The sequence below is a fragment of the Meriones unguiculatus genome, chromosome 21 (assembly GCF_030254825.1).
Source record: "Meriones unguiculatus strain TT.TT164.6M chromosome 21, Bangor_MerUng_6.1, whole genome shotgun sequence".
In the NCBI taxonomy this organism is placed as follows: Eukaryota; Metazoa; Chordata; class Mammalia; order Rodentia; family Muridae; genus Meriones; species Meriones unguiculatus.
The window spans coordinates 51,267,101-51,288,645 of record NC_083368.1 but is presented as its reverse complement, the minus strand read 5'-3'; the positions used below and the strand labels follow the sequence as shown (position 1 = coordinate 51,288,645).

General features: G+C 41.6%; 1 protein-coding gene across 9 annotated transcripts in view; it reads left to right on the top strand.

The window, feature by feature from the left end:
* The window catches only part of Cadps2 (calcium dependent secretion activator 2), a 520,278-nt gene that overhangs the window by 483,836 nt on the left and 14,897 nt on the right, over positions 1-21,545 (top strand). For 8 of the 9 annotated variants that reach the window (XM_060374001.1, XM_060374000.1, XM_060374003.1 and 5 more), the window contains one exon: positions 11,290-11,397. In XM_060374001.1, the coding sequence (XP_060229984.1) occupies positions 11,290-11,397 (108 nt within the window). Of the gene's footprint in view, positions 1-11,289; positions 11,398-11,797; positions 11,988-21,545 lie in introns of those variants that run through there. The other variant, XM_060374002.1, reaches the window with a different exon arrangement.

The window sequence follows — 21,545 nt, the reverse complement described above, 5'->3', positions numbered from 1 at the left end:
GGCTACGAATGGATGACTTTTTCCCTCAGACCTGGAGTTGCATTTCTATTGCAAATGCCTATCAATTTTAGAACGATGGGGTCCTGCTAGCTAATATTATTCTTTGGGTTCATGCTCCAGTGAATGTATCTGTCTGAATGGGTCTTTTAAGGAAAGGGGGCACTGGCTCCATTTTTATAAAAATTGAGCATCATAGAACCATTTGCAAAGTACAAAAATATGCATCCTCTAAAGGAAAATATAAAAGCAAATATCACCTGGGTTTAGTGATGAATATTTCAATACAATACCAAAACCATAGTTTGTGGAAAGAATTGATCAGTTGAACTTTAACAAATTGAGAAGTGAGGCTGGAGAGATGGGTTGCCACTGAACTAAAACCCCGAATCCTTTCCCCCAAACCTATATGGTAGAAGGAAAGAACTGACCCCTTTAATTGTCCTAGACCTCAATACACACAAACACATACACACATGCATGCACACGAGCATGCACACACGCAAAAACAGACACACACAACAATTAATTAATTAGTTCTTTTCATACAGAGTTTCACTGAGCTAGGACTTAGTAATGGCTGAGTTTTAATTCATTTTATGTGGCCTTGGACAATTGGCCAACTATATGGCCTTGAGCTTTTACTTAAGGGACCTCAGTTTAGCCTTCTATAAAATGGATGAAGGAGGTATATAATTTGTATTAATCCTACTATAAGCTTCTACTCTTTGAATTCTGAATATCTGTTTAAGTCCCTCCAAGTGAAGGATGTTCCCCAGGAGCTGATGAGAATATAAGTGCTAGAAAAAAAAAATCTGTGAAAGGAACAATACCTTCTCACAATACTATCAACTTCTGGAAGATGTTTTGAAAACAAATCTGTAGAAATACTGAGTCAGTATAAAATAAAAATTACCCATGAAATTAAGTATTTCTATTCTAAGAGAGCAGGGGGGATTCATGCTCTCAGGGTCCACTCACTTGGAATTACCACACAGCTGAGGATGAGTGAGACCTAGTAAGAACAATGATTTTGCCGGGAATGGTGGCATAGGTCTCTTATCCCAGCACTCTAAGGCAGCAGTTAGGTGAACGAGATCTCTGTGAATTCAAGGCATGCCTGTCCAGGCAAGTCACAGGCTAGCCAAGGCTATGCAGTGGAACCCTGCACATGAGAAGCCTGTGAAGAGAGGGAAAATGGGAGAATCTTTAAATTTAGCAAATCATAGCATATTATGAGCAGTTTAGCAGCTGCACCTCACCATCATCTTCAGGCTGGTAAAGATTGCAAAGGTTTAAAATTTGGAGTAGCTGTTAGACGAGGTCTCAGGTAGACCAGGCTGGTCTGAAATTCACTGTGACCTTAAAATAAATCTTAATCCTCATATTCTGCCTTCCAAGTTCTAGGACTACAGTCTTATAGCACCACACCAGTTTGCTTAATTAAAACAAGACAGAACAAAAGTAGACCTCGTTGTGGTAAATCTGTCACAATCCCCAGAAGAAAGGAGTGTGGATGTGAGAGTGAGAGCCAACTGCAGACCAAGAGGAGACTGTTTACATTGGCTTATAAACATGAGCGCTAGTCCCAAATCAAAAGCTTGGTAACACTGAAGTATTGTTCACCCCAGGTGGGAGAAATGTTACATCCGCTAAGAGCATGTGTTACTCTTGTAGAGCCAAGTTCAGTTTCCAGTTTGCTTGTAGGATAGCTCCCAACTTCCTGTAACCACAGCTCCAGGGGTTATGACATCTCTAGCCTCCACTAGCTTCTGCAATCACATGCACACACAGGAAGAGGGTGAAAACAAGGAACAAGACGGGAGCCTTCCACACAGGGCCTCTGAAAGACTCTACCCAACAGGGCATTAAAGCAGATGCTGAGACTCATAGCCAAACTTTGAACAGAGTGCAGGGAACCTTATGAAAGAAAGAGGAGATAGAAAGACCTGGAGGGGACAGGAGCTCCACATGGAGAGCAACAGAACCAAAATATCTGGGAACAGCGGTCTTTTCTGAGACTCATACTCCAACCAAGGACCGTGCATGTCCATAACCCAGAACCCCTGCACAGATGTAGCCCATGGCAGCTCAGTGTCCAAGTGGGTACCCTGGTAAGGGAAACAGGGACTGTCTCTGACATGAACTCAGTGGCTGGCTCTTTGATCACTTCCCCATGAAGGGGGAGCAGCCTTACCAGGCCACAGAGGAAGACAATGCAGCCAGTCCTGATGAGACCTGATAGGCTAGAGTCAGATTGAAGGGGAGGAGGACCTCCCCTATCAGTGGACTGGGGAAGGGGCATGGGAGGAAAAGAGGGAGGGAGGGCGGGCAGGATTGGGAGGGGATGAAGGAAGGGGCTACAGCTGGGATACAAAGTGAATAAACTGTAGTCTTTAAAAATAAACTGTAATATATAAAATCCACACATGCATGCACACAGCCCACATGCACAAGCATGAACACATGCATACAAAATAAATAAGCTAAGATGTAATAAAATGAAAATGTAGAAGGCATGGGAGACTGAGCAGTAGTGCAGGACAACGCACTTAATTCTCAAGGGTGGGGAGCTGGGTTCAGTTTAGATCCCCAGGACCCAAGCAAAACCATCTCAGCATTGCTGCGGTGAGGTGAAAATCCCCAGAAGAATGTGGGCTGTCTAGCATGGCATTCTCTTCAGTGAAGACCAAAAGAGACACCCTGCCTCAAATAAGGTGCCACCATTATCATCTGACCTCTACACCAGCACCATGGCAAACACAAGCCCCAGTCATACTCAGGAACATGCATACCCACCATACACACAAAGTTAACATAAATAAAAGCCTTTGTGAAGCATCATTTGAAACAGTAATGTGGAGTATGCTTTTCTAATCAAGTAGTGCGACTCCTTAGGGGAGCCAGGCTGCCTGTGTCTGAATTCTTCATCCATCATTTTGCTTATATTATCAGTGTGACCTCGGGCACCAATTTCTTTGTCTATTAAATGAAGATATAATTATACCTCTTACAGGCTTATTGTGAGTAAGCACTTGCAGGCTTCCTAGAGTGCAATTAGTACTCAGTAAGTGTTAGTTATTATCGTATATTACCATTGATTAGAAAATAAAATCTAGTGACTACGTTCTACAAAGTCAACATTCGTTGATTGTATCTGTATCACTGCGGACACATCACATAAGTCATTTAAAAGCAACACGCCCTTTTAACTTCTGCAGAAAGCTGCCAGAACAGCCAAGGATCCCATCTAAGAAACTTGGAAATAGTAGCGTATGAGGATAAAAGAGGGGGAAGAAGAGGAGAGTGATGTTTATCCTGAGAGGAACCAAATGTAACAGATAAGATGGCCAGAGAACAGTATCCGTGTACTCTTCAGTAGCAAGCCTTCAAACATTCTCCCTTCATGCTCATTGCCAAACACATGAAATCTCAGAGCTCCCCATATGGGGTCTAAACTCAGCTCTGTATGGTAGAGACGACATAAGGTCCAGCTTCAGCTCCCTCCTTGGTCCACTGCCAGCTGCCTCACCTGTGGCTTCCATCTTCCTTCCTTTGCATTAATGACACTCGTATCATCTCTGTGCCATGTCACAGGGTCATTATGAAGATCCAAGGAGTGTATCAGTATGCTTTTTAAGAGTAAGCCAACATGGAAAACCCATGTACAGTGACAATGACGCACAGTGACTCAAAAAATGCAGGTAGACAGTTCCTGAAATGGGACACCCTCAAGTGTCCACATACACATGCATGCACATACGTACACACACACACATATGTGTGTATACGTACCTATATGCATGTAGATACATACGTACCCTGTGGGATGTATGGATCACTGACATTTTGCTCCTTCCCATTTCACATATGTGATTCTGATAGTGTCTCTTATTTAGATAAGGTCACCTAAGCATTCAGTGCCTTACAGCTTGGGGAACATGCTTCCGTGCTTCCTGTGTGCTCACCATGGAGCAGGGAGCAGCGGTGTACCGCTTGCAGGAAGCTTGGCTTCTCTTGTCCTCACTCCCTTGTGGCTATTTTTGCTTCACTCTGTTTGGTTTGGTTTTTCTCCATTTCGCTGTTATTTCTTTTCCAAGCTCAGTTGATCAGTGGCCTGTCCCTGACAAGTAGAATTCTGGCACTTTCAGGCTTCCTTTTACCAATTACCTAAATCATTCCCAGGTCCTCTGAGCCTTCAAAACTAAGTGTGAAGTAGCACCCAGATTCCTGGCTTCACCTCCTCGAATCCTCATATGACTTTAGTAAACAATGCCGTTCCGTCTGCACAGGGAACATTAACAGACATCACTGTGAAGAGAGGATCTGCCTCGGTATCAGGGCATTCAGCATGCTAAGGGTGCGGGGCTCACATCTCATAAGAGTATTAGCACATTCCTGGTTAGAGGCTACTGTCTGAGCAGCTGGTCCTCCCAAGGAGGTGGTGCTGGTGATGCTTATCGCTGATCAGAAGTAGCAGGAAAGACTCCAGATGCTCAGCCTTAACGGAAAAGGCATAGCCATTCATAAAATCTGAGTGGAAAAACTCATTCTGCCTCCTTTCCTTGGGCACCATTAATTATTAATTTATTTTCTCATTTTTAGTTATTTGTTTTTAATACATTTTTATTTTTTGAAACTATAGTTGCATCATTTTCTTCTTTTCCTGTCCCCCCCGACCCCAGCCTCTTCTATGCACCCCACTCTCAAAATCATGGCCTCAGTTTTAGTTGTTTATATATGTGGATGTGTGTATATGTATGTATATCAACACATGTATAACTGTGTATGTATATCAACATATATGTGTATGTATATATATATATACATATATGCATTTATCTGTGTGTGTATTCCTAAGTATATAAACACCACATGCTCAGCCCATGTGTGACATCTATGTATATGATATCAGGGCACACCACTTGATACTGGGTAATCAACTGGTGGGTTCTTCCCTGAGGAAGACTGTTTCTCCTGCTCCAAGTGTTCCTTGTTTGCACGTAGCTCTTTGACTCATCAGCATGGCTGCCTAAACATGACCTGAACAAGGATGACACCAATACAAGTGCTAATATTGAAGGGTAAAGCTCATGGGGCTTCAACCCTAGTGTTCCTCTTAATGTTTAAATAGCCTTTTCTTGGAAAGATCATCTCCAATAATAGGCCAAAAATGTTGGGGCACACATGCTGATAGCAACAGTTTCTAGACATGTTAGAATATGTCACTCCTTTAAAGAAATAATGCGGAGCTTCCATTTGCATGAAATCAGTGTGGCCACTTCCATTACAAGAGCTTTAAACGTAGCCATCACAGAGTCTGGTCAGTATTCTCAGAGTCTGTGTGAGGCTCTGACTCTCACTGATGACTTGGGGGTCCACACAGAAGGACCCCAGGGCACAAGCTATGCAGTGAAAGGATGCCCTGCCTCGGCAGTCCAGGCCTGACTGAAATGTACACCCTTAAAACATTTCATTACATGCTCCCAAGTCTGGAAAAAGTATTGTAAAGGTTGTGCCATCTTTAACTCATATTTTCCCACTTTTGTGTCTGTGGTGTTTGTTGTGTGGTGTGTGTGTGTGTGTCTCTCTGTGTAGTTGTGAACATATGCGCGCATGTGTGGAAGTCACAGATTGGTGTTTACCTGTCTTGCTCAATTACTTCTCCACCTTATTTTCCAAGACAAAGTCTCCCCCTGAACCTTGTCGTTTTGGCTGGAGTGGCTGATCAGAAAAACTGGCCGCCTAAGAAGCCACTGGTATCTGTCTGTTTCTACCTCTCCCCCCGACCCCCCACACACACATAGGAAAATTGTAGGTATGTGCAGCTGGGAATCTCAGGTAATCGGGATCTGAACTCACTTCCTCATGCTTGCACAGCGAGTATTTGGGTCAGGAAAATCATAATGGTGTTTAATAGAATCATAAAATCTCCCTCCCTTCCTCCCCCCTTTCTCTCTCTCTCTCTCACTCTGTCTGTCTCTGTGGGGGGGATGGGGGGGTGTGATACTAGAGACCTAACCTAGGGTCATATATGTTAATAGATCAGTAACATTTGACTCATTGTTTTAAAAAATAGAAAATATATTTCGAAGTCTTGAAAGAACATATCCTTACAAATTGTGGTATTAAATGTCTTTTCTCTACCCCTTCCATAAGCTAGTCCTCTCTCTAGAGGTAAACATAATACTAAAGTTGGCATCAGTCTAGTTTGATGATTTTGACTCCATTTCTTTTGGCGTTCTATCGGGTACAATATAATTGTGCTACTTCTTTAAAAAGGCAAATTAAGTACGTATTTATTGCATCATCACAAGAATACCTAACTATTGTCTAAGATTTTTGAGAACATATATGCAAAAGTAAGTGCTTTCAAAATGCTGTTGTTTTTTTATTGAAATACAAAACACAGAAATTGATGTGTAAATGTCAAAATAATGAAATGTATGCATTAAACAGTGAACAAATACACTATTTCTTAAGAATCACCAACACAGTTATATGTCTCCCAATAATCAGCTTTTTAGGTTATTATTGAGTCTTACATGCCTGGCCTGGGCTACAAAAGGCTCCTGTGACACTTTCAGATTCCAAAGCCATGCTCTTGTCTCAAGCCTTTCACTTTGTCAGTGATAATATACGAGAGAATATGGAATTTCATTCACAAAGCCCTACAGATCATATATTAGAGGAGAGCATAGTTTCACTCTAGATTGTCTCTCCAATGCAAGTTGGTTTTCTTCTTTTTCTTTTTCTTTTTTTTTTTTTAGGGGAGAAGTGCACTTTTAAACTAAGTCAATTACACCGTAGCTTCTAGTTAATCTTTCAGGCAGGAATGGTATATTTAAAGTGTGTCTCCTTGTTAAACAGACACCATGACAGTGTTTGTGTAGTGTATCGTTAACCTCCAGTGGAAGGTTAAGCAGCTTCTTCTATATCTAAATCTGTCACTGTGAAAATGACTGCCGTGTCGTACCCACTTACCCATGAATAGGGAAGTGAAAACTCGCACCTGTGGGATTAGGTAGAGCAGCAGGAAGTAGGAGCATTTGCAGCATATAATTAGCAAGGAATTTTTTTTCTCTCTTTTTAAGTGGTATGTTCCTCTTGCTGCGTTAACTAGTAATTAATGTTGAAAAAAAAATCATGCCGGAGACAACACCCTTACTCATTCTCTCCCTGACTATTCAGTTACTTGTAAACCAATGTCAGTAGAACTCCCCTTAAAATACTTCATTTTCCTTCCATGGCTCCTGATTCCTTTGTGTTCGTGAGGGAATTTTTTTTTTTATCTCTATGTCCTCTTACTATAGCTTTGTTGGCCAAAATTTGCCTTTCCTGCTCAGAAGAGTAAAAGTAACTTGGAAATTTTTTATGTTCAGAGACAACTGTCCTAATAAGCAAAGTGGGAAAGTTTATGCAGTGAACTGAGGGCTTCAGAGGTTTAAACTGAAAATATGAAAAAAATATATATATATTCCCAAATTGTATTTAATAGAGCACTTGCCGTGTGGCTTTTAATTGTTATTTTCTCATATTCGTTAAGGAAACTATAATTTAATTACGAATACAGACACAATGTCTAAGCATGGCGCTGTAGGATGCAGCATTCTTGGCTAAAAAGGTGTGGGAGCCCATCATTGGCGTTTCACAGTGTGCTCTCCTGGTGGAACTGGAAGGCACACCTCTGTGTGAGAATTCGGAGCTTCCTCCTCCTCCGCCCCCTCCTCCTCCTCCTCCTCCTCCCCCTCCTCCCCTTCCTTCTCCTCTTCCTCCTCCTCCTCCCCCTCCTCCTCCTCCCCCTCATCCCCCTCCTCCCCCTCCTCCTCCTCCTCCTCCCCCTCCTCCCCCTCCTCCTCCTCCTCCTCCTCCTCATCCTCCTCCTCCTCCACAGTGCAGTTGCAGACATCCGTCTCATCCACGTTCCGAACCAAACCAAACAGCTAACATCGGAGGGCTTAGCTCTCAGGCTTGTTGAGGCCCATAAGATAACAGCTAATGCTGCAACTAGAAGCAGTGACTTCTCAAATGTGTATATTCCACGGCCACGTTACAAGAGCTCTGGCACAAAGGAGCACTGAGCCAGTGATAATGTCTTCTATCCAAACACATTTGTACTGAAGGTAGAAAGTGTTTAAAAGGAAAATTGCATCCTTTTCAGCAGTTTATCAGAGATAATTACCCTTCGTGCACCAAATGAAGGATAAAGTGTCTTAAAGAACTATAACTCTAATTGGAACATGTCACCAGGTGCTGCAGTTACTCTTACTTGTGTATATTCTCTTAATGATTATAGTCTCATGCCACAAACTGCATGAAAATACATTCACTAGGTGTGAAATTCCCATATGTCACAGTTTCAAGAATAGGTAAACAGCGCCAAGATAAAGGAAGGAGTAATGCTAATGAGGAATGTTAAGAAGTCTAGGCTTTATTTTCCAAGCAAGTACATCTTAATTTGCCAAAAACGAAGAAAATGTGATTTTGAAAATACAAACTTGGATGAGCTTTTCCCCACACACAAAGTTGCAGAACTCACTCCAGTGTTCAGCATTACATCGCTGGAGGCTGCCAGTAAGGAACCAAAATTCGCTTTTCTTTTATGGTCAAGCTACAGAGTGTTTGCTGGTTTTAGATGCTGAAAGATAAACTCTTCCTGGACAATGTTTTATGAAGTCACTTGTTATCTTGGAAGTGATCAAGACCACAGGAGTTTCTATGAAAGTAAACAAGCTGGCCACTGTTCTTCCTGGCAGTAACTGGCTTTCCACTGAGGCTGTTGGACGAAGTGATTGATTGGATTAAACTTCCAAGCATAGTTTTCTTTTGTTTTGAGAGGTGGAAATTAAAGAAAAAAAAAGAGTTTGGGTAGGGAGACATGAGGGAAGGCAAGCCTCCATCCCATCTCCAGTGGAGTGGGCTGTATTCGATGCCTGGCTATTATCGGTGTCATAGCTTCTTGTCTGCAGGCACCTGCCTGAAACTCAGATGCTGAGTTCCCTCGGTAGCAAGTAAAGAAAATTGGCCTCATATTATTTTCACTCCATGGCAGCATGCTTTCTGAATGTTCTCATTTTCAGTGTTTTGACAAAGTTTGAGAGGCACAGAGAAAAATACTTGCCATGTTAGCCGTTTGTCCCGGTAGAACCAGGACTGGTAATCTTTGTGTAAATGACCCCACCTCTTCACGTGAAGACTGATCTGTTAGCCTCGCCACCCCAAACAAAAGCAGCTTGGAGTTTTGACCACCATCTTTGTAGTTACTTGAACTTTCAAACACTGGTTGAACTTCTTTGGTTGCCTCCACTAGGCTGACAATGTACTGCCCACATCGTGTGTGGATGTTCCTAGAGGAGACGCTTCTGAGAACATTTGCATACATGGTTATTTTAGATGTTAACATAATTTAATTATATCAGGGTTATGCTGCAAAAGTTTCTGAAGTTTCTGTTCTCTACACTTGAAGGTGAATTCAAGTTATCAGGGATGAGGGTATAACTCAGTTGATAGAAGGTTTGCCTAGTATACAAAAACAAAATACGAACAAACAAACAAACAAACAAAAAAAAAAAACCCTGCACTCCATTCCCAGCACTCCATAAGCTCTCATGGTGGTACACAGTGTCAGTCCTAGCACTTGGAAAATGGAGGCAGAGAGGATCAGAACTCAAAAATCATTCTCAACTGCATAGCAAGTTCAAGGTCCCCAGGGCTACAAGAGACCCTGTCCCAAAAATAAATAAATAAAAATAAAAGCAGTTATCATTACTGTACAGAAACGTAAGCATCTAACATAAGGTCTGATGTGTATAACTGAAATGAAATAGCTGGTTCCTATAAATGCAATGGTTTAAGGACAGACCGTCTTATTACAGCATATCACATATCAATCCACCCTCCTCAAAAAAAGCATAAAGTAGTGAAAGCTTTCTGTCCCTCACGAGGAGATGTTCACACCAGGCCGCCATCGGTCAGATCTATACCCTGTGCTGCTTTTGCAGAAGTGGTAATAGTTCGGTAGCTCGAGTCCTCTTTTACTTGATCTTCTTTCAGTGCTCACCTTTAAAAGTGAGTCTGTTAGTAAACACTGTAAGTACATTCTGTGTCCGTGGGATGGTGTGGGCTTAACTCTCTTAACCAGCCATCAGTTCTACTGTCATGTTCTTACTAACATTATACTTTAATCAAACACTTCAATACTGGGGTTGAGTCGACCCCAGATGTAAGTGATGGAAATGATTTTTCCATCAGTCAGCCTACATACAAAGCTTGAGAAAGAGCTAATGATAAGTTGAGAAGGAAATTTCTTTGGCAGCCCTGAAGACTTTTGACCCTCATCCTGATTTATCAAAGAGGAATTATGCTAACTACCCTTCCTCTTGTAGCAGGAGAAAATACCAAATGCTAGATAATATAGCTAGTTCACCTCTTTGGTCCAACCTAAGAGATGAATGAATTGATATTCTCACTGCACTTCTATAATAAAAGACGTCTGTAAGATAGTGTTGGTGAGTAATGAGTAGAAGCAATAGGCCATCCAAAAATGGTTTTGTTTTACTTTGTATTAAACGTTTTCCCAAGTTTCCTACTATCTTACAAATCTTAGTAAGAACATTGACTTTGTATTCTTTGTACACTCAAAAGAGGCAAATCAAAGACAGCTAATGGTTTTCCTATCATCGATGAGCCAGTAGCAGCTAATGAAAAGTCAGCTGTATAATACCTATAACTAAGAAATAATATTTCCATTGAGAAGTTGTCTTTTAATCTCCTCATTTATACTTCTTGAGATTGTGACTTTTCAATTTACTCATTTTTGAAAAAGGTATGTATGGGAGGCTGGAGAGATGTCTCGGCAGGTAAAGGCTGCACACTGTCCTCAGAGGGCCTGAGTTTACTTGTTGACACCCAAATTTGGCAGCTCACAATTGCCTATAGTCTGCAGCAGCAGGATATTTCCACACCTCTGCTGTCTGAGGACACCTACACTCACGTAGTATACCCACACACAGATGCACACATACAAATAATTAAACGTGAAATAAACATCCTTTAAAAGGTGTGCCCAAGCCTATAACCATGTCTTCCTAATCATCGTAACAGCAATGGATGTGACCTTAAGCGGTAAAGATCAGCGGTAAACCTGGACATGTGTTAGTCTTTGTTGATTTGGTGTAAACATATTTCATAGGTGCGAACAGTTTCAACAGCCATCAAAATATTAGTAAATGAAAGTTTCAGAAATGAGAAATGACTTCTTTCTTAATTCCTCATGCTTTTCCCATACAACAGAAACCAGGGATGGATCTGGCAGACACCTACATTATGTTTGTTCGGCAAAACCAGGATATTCTTCGAGAAAAAGTCAACGAAGAAATGTATATAGAAAAGCTGTTTGATGTAAGTAGCCCACCCAACCACGGATCATTCAACACTTTTGATTTAAAATATTGATGTGCACGAAAAATGTATGTGATTATTTTTGTCACTACTAAGGTCTTCATTTAAGCATAACAACTAGGCATGGGAGGAGTTAGTTTTAGGCTCTTGATGGGGTTTCTCTAAAGGTAACTAAGAAAGCACTCAATAACAGTGCCGCCATTCACTTGTAACTGTGACCACTCAGTTCAAAGGAAATTGGATTGTGACAGTGGCGCAGCTGTGCAAGGCGCCCCAGTGCTCATTCTGGACCTGGTATTCTCTTTGAAGTGTATTTACATGCATCTTCTCTGCATTTTAGAAATGCTTTTCTGGCAGTTTCATTTAATTATGCAAGTTACCGCAAATGTTTTCATAACAGCAATTCGCGGGCCTCGTGGTGACACTTCAGCTGTGGCAGTAGCAGAAGGTCCCACCACGTCACCATCTCCACCGTGGTCTGTCGTGTCCGTGTGTGCTGTTTGTGCAACTGCGTGGTCAAAGTGAACCTTATCGTTCTGACTTTATGTTTCCAGGCTGTTTTACAATAAAAGTATCATCTGTTTTAATAAGCTATGTGTTCATATGTGTGAAAAGAATGATTTCCTAAAAGCTTTGATGCCCTGCAGGGGTAGAAAAATTATCATCTATCCAGCTGGCTCTTTTACAAAATACTGAAACCATATTAGCAACTTCTGCTTTGACTTGGAATTGGTCTGAGTTGACGGGCATATGTTTTATTTCCAACTTCTCTTTTACTTTTTTGCTTATGTGGTGATTTTCAAAAATGTTGAACAGAAAAAGAATGGTAAGTTGACATTATTTCTGTTATGCTTCTTTCTAGCTAGAGAACATTGATATTCGATGGAGAAAAAAGGTAGAGCCATTCTGCAGAGAGTCCCCTCTAGATACAGTCGTTGTTGGGAGGGAGGGCTGTTTTCTGAAGATCTTCAATGTTTTTGTCTTGGTGACCCCTGCAAAGCTTAACTGTTGTTAAGCCAGTAAGTAAAGATAGAACTTTTTTTCATCTCCAAGATACTCCCCAGTTTAATGCCTCTTCATTTGCTGAACTTCAGAAGATTGCCTAGGTAACTTCAGTAATTATCGGAGCTAACTAAAGCAGATCCAGGGAGGCCAGCATTCACAGTACAGTCTCTTAATTGTCCTGTTAGGTAGTCCTCCCAGCACCTGAGCATCTGGCCTGGTTGTAGGCTTGCTTCCAAAGCATTGTGTTTTAGTCAAGAAATTGTTCTCACTTTTGTACACCCTCAGTAGAACATTAGACTTGCTATTTGTAAAATAACTGTAAGTCCTCAAACATTCTATTTTTTTTTAAGTCGCACATACTTATTACTTAATTTAAAAATGAAAATGAACCCTGACTCTATTGGTATGTCGTCAGGAATAGCATGTATGAGGGGACACTAAGAGCCCCTAATTAGCCAAGGCTGAATTCGCCTCAATTACAGTTAGTAAATGAGAGGTTATCAAGTCTGTGTTGAAAGGTAAAGTAGAATGTATAGCTAAAGCAGCAGATCATTACCAAGAGACATTATATAATTATTAGAAATCTACTTGGCTGGAGCTTAAAATAATATTGTTAGGTGTCAAGAAACAGTTGAAAATAATGATGCAAAATGCACTGTTAGCAACCATAGCCTATGAAAGATAAAAGATTGAGGAGGACACTGGTACTTGGGCATAGTGGCAAACTTTCACTCTTCTAATTAGACTACTTCCTATACAAGTAAGCAAATGGAGCCTCCTAAGGTCAGGTGCAGATTAACACACACACACACACACACGGTATGAGGTGTTAACTTGGAGTGGTCTTATCCAATTTGATAAAATACCACGGGCTTCATTTGTGATCATACAATATAGGGCTTACCTCTTAAAGAATAATTGCCTACTACCCAGATGAAATTCACTTAGTTTAGAAATATGCCAGTACTATCATCTGTAAAAGTTATTAGTCTGTAAGACACACATTCATTTAAAGAGTCTCTGACACTTTAAAAAAGAACCATGTGTTATAGTGTATAGTCTTCTTTCCAGATGATGGCCAAACCATGAGAGGGCTATCAAAGTATGTGTGGAACTTGCCATACTTCTTAGGATATCTTTAGCCTCTAATATGTTTTCATCAGTTTAACATTTTGATTGCCCCTAATTTATAGTGAAATATGCCAGTGCTCAATTTAAATAACGGAACCACTGACTAAGGCTCAAAGGTGGCTATTGTCCTAGATTTGAACCTGTTGTTTAGGGACATGGAGGAATGAGGACGGCAGCATTCCACACTATTCCTGGGTGGCCATATACTATATTGGATCTGTGACCTGTCCATCCTGCACTGCTATTCTTGTTCCAATCTCCACAGACAAGCAATTTTGTGTCTTTACTTAAAAGTATAAAAGTGGAAAAGGTTTAAATATGTATTAGCCCTGAAGACATAAGTATTATCAATGTATAGCTTTATATTAAATCTTGATGTATCAAAATTCAAAGTGTCCTATAAAGGTCAAATACTATAGGGCAAATATTTTGCTGTTCTTTTTATCCTATAAGTGCTTATACTTTCTGGGCTGAAGAGATGGCTCAGAGGTTAAGAGCACCAGCTGCTCTTCCAAAGGTTCTGAGTTCAATTCCCAGCACCCACATGATGGTTCATAACCATCTATGATGAGTTCTGGTACCCTCTTCTGGCATGCAGGCAAGACACTGTATACATAACAAATAAATCTTTAAAGGAAAGAAATGCTTTCTGTTTAGGGCAGAAATAGCTTCTATAAAGTCTAAGTAAGTGGCAGGATTGTGCTGATATCAAACAAAACTGAATTTAAGACACTGGAGAAATGGTTAAGTTGGTAAAATGCATTGCAGACTTGCTTACCTGAGTTCAAATCCCTGTATAATCATTAGCATCTTTGATCCCAGTGCTGTAGAAGTGGAGTGGAGACAGTCTCTGGGGCTCTAGCCAGCCAGGCAGACAGCTGAATCAGTGAACTTGAGGCTCAGTGAAAAACTGTCTCAAGAAAAGAGGGCTGGCAAGATGTCTCTGTAGGTTACAACACTTAGTCATGGAGTTAGCAACCTGAATTCTGTCCCTGAAACCCCCATGATGGAAAGGCAGAACTGACTCCAGCAAGTTGTCCTCTGACTTCCACAAGCTCGACAGACAGACAGACACACGCATGACCACACAATGTATCCATCATCTCTTCAAGTTTTCAAAATAGTTTTCCCATTTCCATTCCTCCCACCAGGTGCTTCCAACCTGTGGGTGACATGCCATTACCCTCTTACAGCTTTATTTGGAAATTTAAAGGATCTTCTAGCCAGAGAAAATAAGTGGCTTGTTTGGTATCCTCAACCTCTGCACCTATGGCTCTTTTCAAAATGATTCCATGAAATTCCCTGTTTAGACCATACCCCAGACTTATAAAATTTGAGATAATAAAGTCATGTCCTGTGACAAGTACTCTCCTGGGACTCCTGAGGTCTGAGTTTTAGCCACAGTTTTGCAATTAATTGTGTAGGTGATTTTCAGATGTTTGCGTAATATTCAGCTTTGTAAATATAGACAAACTTAAAACCAACCAGAATTTCAAAATCCAGGTTTTTAATCCGGTGATTGTGTTTTTCTTTTTACTTTTTGTTTGTGTTGCTAATTTAGCAGCGATGGTAGAAATCACTGAGTTGTTTGCATCAGGAGTCATCCAGAGCAGGGTAACAATTTTTCTGTGTGTGTGTGAGAGTATGTGTTAAGCAGATGAAAGCAAAGTGTACTAGCAAGTGCAATGAATAAGTAGAAAAGAGAGTCTTTATTCAAGCCAGACAACCAGAATTCGGTTCCTGGGTGCCACATGGGAGAAGGGGAGAAGTGGTGCCCACAGGTTGATCTTGACCTCCACGTGTTGGCTGTGGCACACGCACACTTCTACAGTCCCACAGTTTCTTTTTAACTTCTGCCTGTGATTCTTCCTAGGCAGAGTGTCTATTTACCTCCCCAGGCTCCAGGGCATGGAGCACAAGCTACGGGTGTCTCTGTCTCATGAGAGAGCCTGGGGACATTCATGGAGGGTATTGGTTGTCTCAATAGAAATGCGACGTGTGATGGATCAGAAGCAAATGCTGACACCCAGGACGCCCACACCCCCAGTTCCCTGAGCCTTTGTACTGCCGTTGGGCATGCTGAACTGGGATCCCCCGAATAATCTCGGTTTAGTTTCCATGTCGCTGAAGGCACACCGGGGGTGCAGTATCTAATTGGCAAATCATGCAGATTAAGCATTCTCTTGTGTTATAAACTGATTAAATACTTAATTGTTGAGGAGTTTCATCTCTTGGAGTTTTTTTTTTTTTCTTAAAAAAAAAAACATTGTTGTAATGTCTTATAAAATTAAATGAAATCCTTTCAATGATAGCTAGTCAGTTATACTCATCCAAACACTTTTATGAAGGATTCATTTCTAAAGACATGGCATGAAAATAATTCTTCCTAGTTACAACAACAACAATAAACCGCAAGCATTTTGAGCCAAACTAACCTTTCCTATATAAACAGGTTTAGTAACCTATTTGTGTTATCATGAAAAGTAAAACATGAAAACAATACAAAGGAATATGATTTCCAAATAAAATTTATTTTGTTCCTGCAGCCTCCTGTCTCTGGACGCCTAAATAAGAGTGGAGGAGACATGAATATTCAGAAGGCCTTTATCCACACTGTCACACCATTGCCAAAATGTTTTGGTACAAGAGTTCATTTAATGTTCAGTAACATCAGTAGTACTGCTCCTAACTTATTTAAAGATTCAATTTGTTACTATGTGACTGTCCCAAGGATAATTTAAATCAACAAAGCATAGATAAGAGTGCAATGGTGAACACCTATAATCTCAGCACTCCGAAGGCTGAAGGCAGGGGGATCTAAGGTTCAAGGCTATCCTGGGCTTTATGGCAAGACCCTCTGTGTGTAAGAGAGAAAGAGGAAGAAAAAAGAAAGAAATACGCTGACCACCAGCTAAAACGTCCATTCCATGATACCTTTGGCCAGGTATACTTAGAGTTGACAGTATACATTTTAAACCATTCAGCCTTTATAAGGAAAATGGCATGAGACTGAATAGAGTGAAAAACTGTCTTTATCCTCCCACATTCCAGTTATCGTAGTAACGATATCTTCTCTAATGTCTGAGTGTCAATTTTACAAGAGCAGCTTTCCTCTTTCAGTGATCTTTCCCCTTCAACTTAATGGCCAGTTGTTCTAAAGTCTCCCTAGATTAACAGATTTCTGCTGACAAAGATTCTTCTTTGGTGCTTGGTTCTCTATGTAAAAATTAGACCCGTGTAAAACATGATGTCTTGTCCCATTGTGCCCAGCCAAGAGTTTTCTAAGAACTATCAGAAATGAAGCACTCCATGACTCTTGTGCCGTAACCAGTTCCCACCTCCATCAGCAGAAAGGATGCTAATGCAAGTTCAGCAGGCTGCTCTCAAGTTCTGAAGAAACTGATTTCTGTTATTACGCTCTGCATCTTCTCTGCCTTGCTGGATGCTGAAGGTGGATTTTTAAAGTGCGTCGTCTGGATTTTGGAAGCAGTCACTTACTCCTCTCAGAGTTTCGGAACTCTGGCAGCTAGTTCAACACCTTGTTTTCCAGATGTTGTTCTGTTTTCCCTGCATTGTTTTCCCTGCTCTGTTTGAACACTGAAGCGGCCTGGCCAGTTTTCAGGCCCTCACAATCAAACCTTCCATGTAGATGGTCTCCTGGGCCCCCATGGAAGTGGCTCAGCTTCCTCTCGACGGCTTTTACTGCGCTTCGCTTTGAAAGGCATTCTCACGTTGCAGCATCACGGCTGCCTTGTTCACTTGTGTTAATAATCCTCATTTTAGTGTTATTATTTGTAAGTGTAAGAATTTACTTAAAAAGCATCTACTTTTGATGTACAGTGAACGCCAAAATAGTTTTGGCAAGTCCGGGCACCATTCTGAGAGGCCAAGGGCCCTCACTTGAATCTAAGCTGCAGCTGAATTAAACCCCGAGAAACCTGAGATAAGCGTGCCTAATTGCCTAAGAGAAACTCAACAAGGAGGGGGAAAAAATGTAGCTTGTTGATCTTATTTCTTTGATAATTCAAAAGAATCTTCAAGACATACGTGGACTTCTTAAACTTCAGTTCTTGAAATGTGATCGTGGCCTGCAATTGTCACTTGGCTCATGCCCAGAAACACACATCTTTGCATGGGGCACCTGGACATCTGTGGCGGCCCTGGTAGAATCAGCTAATTAACAACACAGGCTTAAACAGGCGCCTCATCTGGCAGTGCAGTTAGTTGCCTGATGGTGCTCAGCAGGATTTGGTAGTGCTTTTTATTTTTCTATCCTAATGGTCTGCCGCCCGCCTAATTTTGCCTTATTGTCAGTCACTGCTTACCGCGGCTTGGGGCCCTCCCAGGAGGCTAAATTATTATCAAAGGATTAGGGCCATGTAGCCTTGCAGTTCTGACATTTCTGATTACTCGTCTATGCCAGAACACTAATTAGCTGTGACTAATTAAGAAAAATGCCCCTGCCATAGAAAACCATTTAAAAGAACCGAGAAGGAGAAAAGCAATTCAAAAGCTGAGCAGTGCTCAGCTTTGCTGATGCTCTTTAGATTTCCACCAGAGCCTTAACTCACCTTTAATTGTGCTCAGAATTAAGCGGGGGAGGGGGCCACTTGCAAACTGATGGGAGATTTTTTTTTTTTGCTTGCATAAGAAGAAAGAAATGTTGCTGATACCCTAAGCTGTCTCAGCAATGCTGAAATCATCTTAGACAAACAGAAGGTGACAGGATCTCCACGTTGACAAAGCGTTTCTAAACACCATTTGCAGAATTGCACATCTCTAGCACACATGGAAGCTGCTCCCTGAGCCTTGATGGATTGCCACTGAAGAAATTAAAACAGTGTCACATTTATGCACCAGCATCAGATGGGCAGTGTTGGTATAATGTTCTGTTGAAATGTGTACACCTTACCCTTGTTCATTCAAATGCTGATTTCTCTCCCCAACTCTCTGGTTGCAATCTGGACTTTGCATTGTGATACTTTTTCTAAGCATCACCTATCTGAACTTTGTATAAACATGCCAAAATAAAGGAACTGTCACACATCGAAGCTGCTCGATGAGCCTTGATGGATTGCCACTGAAGAAATTAAAAGTGTCACGTTTATGCACCAGCATCGGATGGGCAGTAAGCAACACGTGGAACCATACCAAAGTGACCTCGTACTGGTTGCCTGCTTCCTTTACCTTAGGCTTGTCTGGAGGTTCTGACTCATGCGTGGAGAGTCTGGTCCATGCTGGCTCCTGACAGCTGACTTGGCATGCCTGCACAGCATCTGGCCACTGGTGGCTTATTATTGACATGCCGAGGCTCCCCTGAGACCAACCTCTCTACCAATTGACCAGTGCAGTTTTGCAAAGAACCACTGTCCTCTCTCTCAGTTCTAACTTCCTAAGCAAATAACAAGCATGGCTTCAGGGCCGATTTCTGTAGTGGCGGTTCGGATTCCCTCTCTGTGAGCCACCTCCCCAACAGGCCTTCCCTGCAGCCCCCTCTGCAGGGTTGGTGCCATTCACTGATGGGCACAGCAGTGTCAGCTAGGCTGCCAATATTAACTAAATCCAAATTCGGGAAAAAAGATGGTGAGGCAGAGTAGCCTTCTGGCAAAATTATCATTTGATGTATTTATTGAATGATTTGTCAGAAAGCTAGATTGAAGAATGATTCATAAAGACGCTTCTAAACGGGTAACCAAGAGTTTCTATTTCCTAATCTCAGATCATGCCTAGAAAAGGTAAAAAAAATCTAAATTCTGCTGTCTTAATGTAGGCAAATTAGTTGATTTTTAAGAGGGAAAGTTTTAGCAGCCATACCTTCTGAATTCTTCATGTGGCATTATAAGCTCACATCTCTTTTCCTGTCACTGGAGAACAAAAAGCAGGTACCAGCAAACTCTAAGCAATAATCCTTCCTATGCATGAAGACTGTTATTAAGGCACCTGTCATGTATGTCTACTTCGGGATAAATAATCCTTATTTGTTTAGCTTCTTGTCATAGGCCCCTTTCCTAGCCCTTTAATCATTGCCATGGCTAGGCTTTGAAATTTCTCAAGGTGTTCACTGTCATGCTTAGAGTAGGTCTAATACGCAGTGTCTGAATGTGGCTGGACAAGATTTCTGCAAACCTACTCCTCTATGTGCACTCTGATGCACATTGCTTGCATATGTACACTCTACCGTCTCCTTGAGTTTACTTGGATTACTCTGTTCTTTCTGTTGATTTTCCTCCTACCCACTCCTAGCTGTGCTTGCTTCTTGGTGCAGAACACCCTCTATGATGTGTATTGTGTATATGGAGAATGTAAAAGACAAACCTGCCACTCCGTTGAACTACCATGAGTAAGGAGAAGGGGTGAGCATTGCAAATCAAGTGTTAGGTGTTAACACATGCGATGCCCTACTGTTTCATCTGCAGATATTTACAGATAGAGTTTACAGATGGACACAAAATGGAGGACTAAACTGAGTGCCCTTTCCAATGACTAGACAGTAGTCATCATCTATGTCATTTCTAGACTTATTTCTCTGGGCGTTTCAAGTAGCTGATTAGAAAACTAGAGGTTTAGCACCAACACAATTCATAGGCAGCTGAGACTTTCTCCACTAAATGAAGAGACCGAAAGGTCATGCAACAGTGTCCCCACTCTACCCTCCCCGAGTTCTTTGCTCAAACTCCAAGAGTGTTCTCAGGTGTCCTCAGCGAGAAATCCACGCCTCCACAGTGATAGAAATAGCTCACAAAGTCAACAGGCATGGAAATATCCCAGGTGTGTGTGTGTGTGTGTGTGTGTTCTCTAATGCCATCTTCAGAGATGCCACAGAGCCTCAGATAAACAGGAGTTAAGGTCTGTTATAGCTGGGCACATTCTTGAGAGGCAGTTTGATGCTCGGGTAAGACTCTTGAAGCCAGTCCCGAGCTGAACACAACCCCTTACCACGCAGTGCCAGCATGGCTTCACATGTGAGTGCATATATCTGATCATAGAAATTGTTAATTTGTAACACTTCCCCTTCACCTCCCATGAAAGGACTATCACATTTTAAGCTCCCTTTTAGTCCTAGGTTCCATTTCTTTGGGCAAGTACAATCGCATCCTGGATAATTTCAACAGCTTTGTTATAGGGGACGAACCCAGGGCCTCACTACTGAATGCAGGACAAGCACTGTACCAGTGGAGCAATTTAATAGGTCCTGATGACATTCTCTTTCTATTAACAAAATGTGGTTCAAAACAACAGTGGCCCTGGCTCTGACACAATTATCTCCTTTTTCTACGGAAAAGCCTTACTACTATCTTATTTATATAAATAGCACTTTCTATTTTCTTATACTTAAGGAAAAAGGGGGGCTGGAGAGATGGCTCAGCAGTTAAGAGCACTGGCTGCTCTTCCAGATGTCCCAAGTTCAAGTCCCGGCAACCACATAATGGCTCATGACCATCTATAATGGGATCTGATGTCTTCTTCTGTCATACAGGCATACATGCAAATAGAACACTCATATGTATAAATAAATATATCCTTTTTAAAAAAAGAAAAAGCAGTCCACCAACCAATTTACAACATGTGCTATGTGCCAAGGGCTAAAGATAACAAAGTGAGGTTCTGTGAGTACCTTATGGCTGCTCGCATCTTATGGCAGACTCATTGTGAGCAATTGTTATCTTGTTATCTGGCAAGAAGATAAGAAGCACAAAACTTGAGAGCACCCAGTTCTCCCTGGTTGGAAATAGTATCATTTTCATAGCAGACAATGACAAGCTGTTCCTTCAATGCTGATATGAATACGTATAGCCAGGGAGATGGAGTTGCACGTAAAATTCCAGACCCATGGAGGTGGCAAGCTGAGAAAACAGGGACACAGAGAAACCCAACACAACGCAGGGCCATTGGTTCTGTGGTTGGAGGCAGGCCCTCCGTGGGAGTGTACCAAGACAGACACAGAGAGTCAACTACTTGCTTCATTCCCCGTGTACAGTCAAGACATGATTTTGGAATGCTTCCCATTCTCC